The sequence below is a fragment of the Pteropus alecto genome, unplaced genomic scaffold, assembly GCF_000325575.1.
Source record: "Pteropus alecto unplaced genomic scaffold, ASM32557v1 scaffold43, whole genome shotgun sequence".
Taxonomy (NCBI): Eukaryota; Metazoa; Chordata; class Mammalia; order Chiroptera; family Pteropodidae; genus Pteropus; species Pteropus alecto.
The window spans coordinates 531351-539573 of NW_006435764.1; the positions used below are offsets into that span (position 1 = coordinate 531351).

Consider the following 8223-nt stretch of genomic DNA (forward strand, 5'->3'; position numbering starts at 1 on the left):
GGGCCACGCCCTGCCCTCTGCCCCATCACGTGACGCTTTCTCGCTCCTCCAGCCCCTCGCAGAATGAGACCCACCTGGTGGAAGGCTGCTTCTGCCCGGAGGGCACCATCAGCTACGCCCCCGGCTTCGACATCTGCGTGGACATCTGCGGTACGCCCCCTACTCACACGCCCCCCCACCCCGTCCCCACCCCCATGAGGCCGAGCCTCGTCCTGACGCCCGGGCCCTGCTAACAGGACTGTCCCTTCTCTCCTAGGCTGTGTGGGGCCCGACAATGTGCCCAGAGAGGTAGGCCTCCCGCCACGGTGCTGGGGTGGGGTCCCCCCAAACCCTGAGTTTTGTGGGGTGGGGTGGGCTGGACAAGAGAACCTGGGAGCTCAAGACTGAGTAACGAGTCATTGAAGTCCTGGAAAGCCGAGCTAGCTGGGACAGCCACCCACCCACTATTCATCCACTCCTCTGTGCGTTTGTCAATTTCTCCATCCTTCCATCTCTGCACCCCTGCATCCCTCTGGCCCTCTGCCTGTTCATCCCCCCATCTGCTCCCCCACCCGCCCTCTGTCCATCCACCCGCCCATCATCCATCCGTCCGTCCATCCACCCATGATTCATCCATCCACCCACCTACCCACCCATTGTCTACCCTCCCACCCATACATCCATGATCCATCCATCCGTCCATCCACTTATCCATCCGTCCGTCCATCTGACCATCTATCCACCCATCATCCATCCATCCGTCCGTCCATCCACCCACCCGTCATCCAGCCACCAACCCACCCATCATCCATCCGTCCATCCATCCACCCATGATTCATCCACCCACCCACCTACCCACCCATCATCTACCCTCCCACCCATACATCCATGATCCATCCATCCGTCCATCCACTTATCCATCCGTCCGTCCGACCATCTATCCACCCATCATCCATCCATCTACCCATCATCCAACTATCCACTCATCATCCATCCACCCATCATCCATCCATCTGTCCCTTTACACCTCTTTCCACCTGTTCATCCACCCCTTTGCACCACCTGCCCACAGGCCATGTGATGCTCTGTCTAAACCTGAGATGGTGTCTTACCCACTGTGTCATTGTCCTTGTTTCCTGCACACGACCGATTCATTAGCTCTGTTCTGCACAAACCTTGTAGACACGTGTGGTGTATCCGCCACGCGCCCAGCCCGCGTAGGCAAGTGCTGGTGAGCAGGTCACGGTTGTGATGTGGGTGGCCCGGCCCTGAATGAGGACCTCCCCGCGGGCCGGGACCTCCGCGAGTGCCGAGCGGTGGGAGGGCACGGGTTTCCCCACGGGGCCCTCAGTGGGTGCCCCGCACAATGCCTCCTCCCCGCTGACCGCAGACGCGCCGCGGTGCAGCCCCGGCACGTGGGCGGTGGACATGTCCTCCCCCTGCTCACCCCCGTCCGCCCCGCAGTTTGGAGAGCACTTTGAGTTCGACTGCAAGGAGTGCGTCTGCCTGGAGGGGGGAAGCGGCATCGTCTGCCAGCCCAAGAGATGCAGCCAGAGGCCGCCCGCTGAGTGCACGGAGGACGGCACACACCTGGTCACGGAGGTGGACTTCACGGACACCTGCTGCAACGTCACCTTCTGTAGTAAGCCGGCCCCGGGGGCAGGGAGCCGTGACGGGGTCCCGGGCTGTGCCCTCCCGTGGCCCCCGGGGTCTCTGAGCAGGGTCCCCTGTGCGCACTCTCACCTCCTTCCTGAGCTAGGCAGCCACAGGGGCTGCTGGGGCCTTGGGGTGTGTGTCCAGCCGAGAGTGGGTGTCGGGGGCCAATGCGCTGCAGGGAGACCGTGGGGGCCTGGACCGTTATCCCTGTGTCCCTCCCTGTCCTCCAGAGTGCAATGCCAGCCTCTGCAAGGAGAAGCCCCCTGAGTGTCCACTGGGATTTGACATGAAGAGCGAGATGGTACCCGGGAGGTGCTGCCCCTTCTACTCGTGTGGTAAGTGGCCAGGGGCGAGGGACAGGAAGGACATCCGGACCCAGGGCGGTCGGAGGACGGGGGGCTGTGGCGTGAGGAGGCTGGGGGGCGGCGCTGGGGCGAAGTAGCTCCCCGCTGGGGCCTCTGATTGCGCTCCTGGCCGGTGGCCTCAGTGCCCGTGCCGGCCTGGGCTGTGCGGCTGACCAGCTCCCGTTTTTTTCTCCTAAGTGCCCAAGGGCGTGTGCGTTCATGAAAATGCCGAATACCAGGTGAGCTGGGCACGGCGCGGGGGCGGTAACGGGGAGAGGGCCGAGGGGCGGGCGGGCTGGGGTGCCGTGGGGGTGCCTGCCTCACGCGCTCCTCCCTGTGCCCCAAGCCCGGCTCTCCAGTGTACTCCAAGTGCCAGAACTGTGTCTGCACCAACACCACGGACAGCGCCACACAGCTCCACGTCGTGTCCTGCACCCACGTGCCCTGCAGCACCACCTGCAGCCAGGTGAGCCGCTCCCCGCTCCCCGGAGCTCGGGGTGCGGTCCGCCCACGCCCCCTCCGGCCTCTGGTCCTACGGCGCCTCCTCTCTCCCAGGGCTTTGAGCTCGTGGACGTCCCCGGGGAATGCTGCCAGAAGTGTGAGCAGACTCACTGCATCATCAACAGGCCCGGCGGCCAGCACCTCATCCTGAAGGTGTGAGGGGGACTCCTAACACGGGCGGGGTCACCCCGAGCCGGGAGCCAGGCCTGGGACTGCGCCCGCGGCCCCGCTGTCTCCCGGTGTTGGCACAGCTGTACGAGTGTCCTGGCGGCTGTGACAATTGACCACAGACAGTGGAGCTGGAATCGGCAGCAACGATCGGCCAGCCCCGGGGGCCGGGGTGCGAGACCGGCCGCGGGCGCCCCTCCCGGAGGCTCCAGGGCAGGGTCCGACCTGCCTCCCCGGCCGCTGGGCCCAGGCACTCCTGGCTGCGGCCGCCTTCGCGGTCTCCGCCTCTTCTTCATGGGGCCCATCCTCTCCCTGTCTCTATGAGGACGCTGGTCACTGGAGTTCGGTCACCTGGTAATCCAGGATGAGCTCCTCTTGAGAACCTTAACTTAATGACAGCAGCGACGACCCTTTCCCAAATGAGGCCACGTCTGCAGATTCCAGGCGGTAGACGTGTCTGTAGACTGCAGGCTGATGGCCGTCCTCGGGCCCCTCCTGGGTGTCACCTGCCCGGTGGATCTGAGCTTGCAGGCTGGGCCTCCTGTCTGAGAAGCCGCACGTGGCTGGGCGGTGGGGCTACCAGATGTGTTCAGGCTCTCTCTGGGCCTCCTGCTGGCCTTCACCGAAGTGTCCTCTGTCCCACAGCCTGGAGACATAAGTAATGACCCCGAGACCAACTGCACCTTCTTCAGCTGTGTGAAAATCCACAACCAGCTCATCTCGTCTGTCTCCAACATCAGCTGCCCTGACTTCGACCCTAGTATTTGCCTCCCGGTGAGTGACCCGTCTGGGGTGCTGGCCATGTTTGCTCTGCCGGGAGCGGGGGTCCCCGTGTTCTCGGAGGGCTGGTCTCCAGGGCTGGGACAGTGGCTTCTGGCCTGGATTGCAGCTGCCCCAGAGGCTTTGCGGGGACTGCCGCTTCCCACCCCCATGGACCTGGGGCAGTCGGTGCTGGGGGGAGGTCCTGGGGTCTCGCGCTCATTCCTCCCCCACCCCGCAGAGCTCCATCACCTTCATGCCCAACGGCTGCTGCAAGAAATGTGAGTACAGGCCTGGCGGGTGGGCTCCCCGGGCCCCTCCCGTGGGGTTGCACGAGAAGGCGGAGCCCCAGGAGCCACCCTCAGCCGGACAAGGAGTTCGTGGGCTTTGCCTGGGCAGATGAGGTGGGGTGCTTGGGGCGGGGAAAGGGGCCAGTGGCAGGGAGCGGTGGGCCACCTGGAAGGTGTGGAGACCCCTCCCAGAGCCTCGGCCTCCCCGTCCCCAGGCATCCCTCGCAATGAGACCAGGATCCCCTGCTCCACCATCCCCGTGACCAGGGACATTTCAGATGCCGGCTGCAACGGGACGATCACCACCAACTACTGCTCGGGGTCCTGCGGGACCTTCGCCATGTGAGTTTCGGGCCGGCGAGGGGAGGCTGCTGGCCCCAGTGGCGGCGGCCCCTCACTCCGGCCGTCCTCCAGGTACTCCGCCGAGGCGCAGGCCCTGGACCACAAGTGCTCCTGCTGCAAGGAAGAGCAAACCCACCAGCGGGAGGCGGTGCTCAGCTGTCCGGACGGGAGCTCCCGGAAGCACACCTACACGCACATCGAGAGCTGCCTGTGCCAGGACACCACCTGCGAGCTTGTGCGGGCCCAGCGTGCGGCCCCCAGCCGCGCCCGGCGCTCTGGCCCCCAGGCCCTGCGCCCGGGGAGAGGCTGAGCCGGGCGGCTGCTGCCTACCTCCGCCTCGTGCCTCCTCCCGCCTGCTGACCCCCTGAGCTCCCTCGCCCCCTGAGCCTCCTCTCTGCGGATATTTATTTTCCGAGCCTTTGTTCAGTCCTTTGCTTTCCAAAATAAACTCAGGCAGAGAAGCTATGCGTGTGCGCTTCAGTTAGTGCCCAGGGGCTGGGTGGGCCACTGCGCACAGCCGAGGTCCAGCTGCTTCCTAGGGGGGTGAGTGCATCCAGACCACCCACAGAGGGCCCCTTGCTCCACATGGGGCCTGGTCACCAAGCTCAGCACGCAAGACACAGGGGACACCATGCACGTATGCTTGGCCTGGCTCCAGCAAACTTCGGATCCAAAACATGACCCCATTGACCACCAGGAAGCTCCCCCGAGAAAGCCCTGTTTTACCCTGTCCTGCTTGGGTGTGCGCAGTGCCCTTGTGGGACCGTCAAGGCGCTGGCGGCCCCTCTTTTAGGAAGCCCTCCAGGCCTAAATTCTGAGATGGACTCTCGGGTCCCACTCACAGCCATTTCCAGGGCTGTCCGCTTGATGAGGCTTTCATCCTGCCCCAAGGGGCCCCATAGCTGTGGGCAAGAGAGTGTGAGCATGCACGAGCATCTGTGTCTGTGCATGTGCGTGTGCACGTGTCAGTATGTGTGCATGTATGAGTGTGCATGAGCGCCTGTGTGTGCATGCGTGAATTCATGTGTGTGTGCATGAGTATCTATGTCTGTGCATGCATGAGTGTGCACGTGTGAGCATGTCAGCATGTGTGCATGTGTGAGTGCATGAGCGCCTGTGTCTGTGCATGCATGTGAGTGTGCCTGTGTGCACACGTGTCATGAGTGCATGTGTGTATGCATGAGCACCTGTACTTGTGAGTGCATGTGTATGTGAGCATGCACGAGCACCTGTGTCTGCATGTGCACGTGTGCATGTGTCAGCATGTATGCATGTGTGTGAGTGCATGAGCACCTGTGTCTGTGCATCCATGTGAGCATGTGTGTGAGCATGTGTGAACACCTGTGTCTGATATGAGTATGTGCACGTGTGTGTGCGTGTACGTGCATGCACGTCTGTCTGCATGTGATCGCGCATGTGTGTGAGCGTGCGTGAGCACCTGTGTGTGTGTGTGCATGCGTGCTCACATATGTGACTCGCAAGTGAATGTGCACAATAAAATAGACCTCATTAAGATAAAAAACTTCTCTTCGAAAGACAGTTTTCAAAATGATAAACCGCAGTCTGGGAGAAAATTTTCTAAAATATGTATCTGAAAAGGAGCTTTATCTAGAATACATACGGAACTCCTACGACTTAATAATAATAATATATTAGTCAACTCAGCTAAAAATAGGCAAAGATCGCCATGCGAGACGATTGGCCAGGGGCCGGGGGCCGGATGTCCGACCTTCCTGGTCACCTAACAAGGGCACACTCAGCCCTCATGGCGGAGATACGTCGGTGTCCGCATGGGGCCAGGCGCTGGCGCGCGCGGGCGACCAGGGCTCTCGGATGTCGCCGGCAGGCAGCAGCCCTGGGAAGTTAAGTCTTACGGAGTGAAACAGGCACCTGCGCGTGACCGGCAGCTCCACGCGTCCGCCCTCGGCGGGCCCGCGCGCAGCCCGCGGCTGCATGAAGATACGAGCGCCAATGTTGGAGGCAGCATTGCTCAAAGTTCCTGGAAACCAGAACTGGTCTAAGTGCCTGTCCACCGCAAGCAGAAATGCTGCTGCCCAGCACGCACAGAGGCGTGAACACGCGGAGGACGCGCAGCGCCGTGCTGACCGGCAGCGGAAAACACGAAGCGCCCACGGCCGCGCCGCGGAGCTCTCAAAACCGCGTGCGCGAACAGAGGCGGAGCAGCGACCTCCCGGGCCAGGGAAGGGACCACCCACAAGATGGGACCACCCACAAGACCGCACACGCGAGCTTTGGGATGCTCTCTCTCCGCCGTGGTGGGGTATGCGATCGCAGACGATCACTGAGACTGGACGCTTGAGGCGATGTATTTTGTTGCATGTTAATGATACTTTGCTTAAGAACATGAACCTGCTGATGGTGGCTGAAAACTACCGTCATTCATCTGGCTCGTGATTCCACAGCGTGCCGTCTGGGCTGGCGCGTCCCACATCTGCTGTCCACTGGCGAGTCTGCGGGGCTGGCCTTGGCCGGACCAGCGTGGAGTGCTAACACGTGCACACACACCTCCTTCCCCAGGAGGCAGCTGATCTCACCAGCGGCAGGAGGACACGCTACTGTCACGCCTCCCCTCCCCCCTCGCGGCGCGTCTGCGGCTGCTCCCGTGGCCGTCATAGCCATGCGCTCGGCCAAGCCCCGCCCAGCGAGGGCGGGACACCGTCCGGCTCTAACCGCATGCGTCACGCAGACCACCCCAGATGGTGGGAAAGGTGGGGAAGCATGGCCACCTCGCTCCTGAAACCAGAATAATCGTGATGCCAGGATCTCTCAAGAGCAGACAGTTGTCACTCTTGTGAGCAGAGGCAGGCGCCCCGGAGCAAGGCGCCGGCAACTTCTGGGGCCCGCGTTTCTCGGTGGCCGATGCCGCCTTTCATGCCTCACTTGCCCACCTCAGGGAGTGTGCAGTGACTTAAAGCGTTAGCCGGCTTTGAAAAAAGAAGCTGGGCACGTGTCCCCAAGTCCTGACTCTCGGTTCCTCCAAGGGCTGACCGTTCTCCCTGGCTTCTCCAAGGAGCGTGGCTTGTCCAGGCCCAGTGCTGCCAGCGGGTGTAGGGTTGTCTAACTCTAGGGGTCACAGTTAGAAGCACACGTACCCACAAACATAATCCATGGCCTCCAGCCTAGAATCTGTCATCGAAAGAATTAGGATCGACCCCGCATGTGCCAGCTGCTTTGTTTAGTTTTGAACTGGTTCAAGCACTCGGGAGGGGAGGCTGGTGCCGTCTGGGATGCCCCCGACCGAACCCCAGCGGTCGTAAGCAGGTAGGTTTATCCAGGGATTCAAAGGCGGTTCACTGACAGAAGTCCCCTAACAACGCATCTGGCAGGTGGGCTCTGCTGGGGTACAGTAACGAAAGCCCTCGAATCTCAGTGGCTTATAACGAGGTGTCTGTTTCATTCATGCTTCGTGTCTGTTACGGCTTGGCTGGTGCCCTGCCCCACATCTTCTCACTCTAGGACCTGGGGCGACTGAGCAGCTATCACCACTGGTCACGTGGAGGGGCCCTCCATGGCCTCTGGCTCCCGCTCCTCACGGGATGTGCAGTACTGCCTGTGGACAGGAGGGGGAGCCAGAGCGCTGGGAAACCGCACGGCGACCTCCACGCGGAGGGTGTAGGGAGAAAACCGTTATTAGACGCAGAAAAAGCATCCGATAAAAGTAAACAGCTTGTCTTAATTTTTTTTTAAAAGCATCCTAAGACTGTTTCAGAAGGAAACATTTTGAGTCTGCTAAGGGGCGTCCGTCAAAAAATTGCAGCAAACGTCAGATCCAGTGCCGGGGCTGAAGAACCCCTGGGAAGGTCGGGGACGTGGGGGCTGCCCGCGCTGCCCCCTGCGCTAAGACGGAAAAGCCGAGAGGATACATGGCCGTTGTTTGGAGCAATGAGCGGCTTCGGGAACTGCTGGATACGGGGTCGATGAACGGAAAGACACGAAATCAGTAGCGTTCATTTACATCAGTGAAAACCAAGCGGGAAGCTACCTCACTAAAGCTGCCGCAAAACTTACGTAGGTCCCAAGAATAAATCCAAGAGAACACGTCCCAGGCTGTGCCGGGAAAATCGCTGTATGTTACCCTAACAGTCACACCGAGACATCTTAGTAAGTGGGGATGGAGGCACACCACGCCCAGGGGACAGAGATGGCCACGCCCAGGGGACAGA

At 61.4% G+C, this 8223-nt stretch overlaps 2 protein-coding genes across 2 annotated transcripts in view; both read left to right on the forward strand.

Moving 5' to 3' along the window:
- The window catches only part of MUC2 (mucin 2, oligomeric mucus/gel-forming), a 33013-nt gene extending 28664 nt beyond the window's left edge, over positions 1 to 4349 (forward strand). Inside the window, exons 41-51 of the mRNA XM_025046274.1 lie at positions 22 to 150; positions 257 to 288; positions 1444 to 1621; positions 1866 to 1970; positions 2178 to 2218; positions 2326 to 2445; positions 2535 to 2633; positions 3294 to 3422; positions 3649 to 3688; positions 3913 to 4039; positions 4112 to 4349. Of these exons, the coding sequence (XP_024902042.1) occupies positions 22 to 150; positions 257 to 288; positions 1444 to 1621; positions 1866 to 1970; positions 2178 to 2218; positions 2326 to 2445; positions 2535 to 2633; positions 3294 to 3422; positions 3649 to 3688; positions 3913 to 4039; positions 4112 to 4349 (1238 nt within the window). The remainder of the gene's footprint in view (positions 1 to 21; positions 151 to 256; positions 289 to 1443; positions 1622 to 1865; positions 1971 to 2177; positions 2219 to 2325; positions 2446 to 2534; positions 2634 to 3293; positions 3423 to 3648; positions 3689 to 3912; positions 4040 to 4111) is intronic.
- Positions 4350 to 6083: 1734 nt separating this feature from the next.
- The window catches only part of MUC5B (mucin 5B, oligomeric mucus/gel-forming), a 100063-nt gene continuing 97923 nt past the window's right edge, over positions 6084 to 8223 (forward strand). Inside the window, exon 1 of the mRNA XM_015588663.1 lies at positions 6084 to 6320. Within this exon, the coding sequence (XP_015444149.1) occupies positions 6084 to 6320 (237 nt within the window). The remainder of the gene's footprint in view (positions 6321 to 8223) is intronic.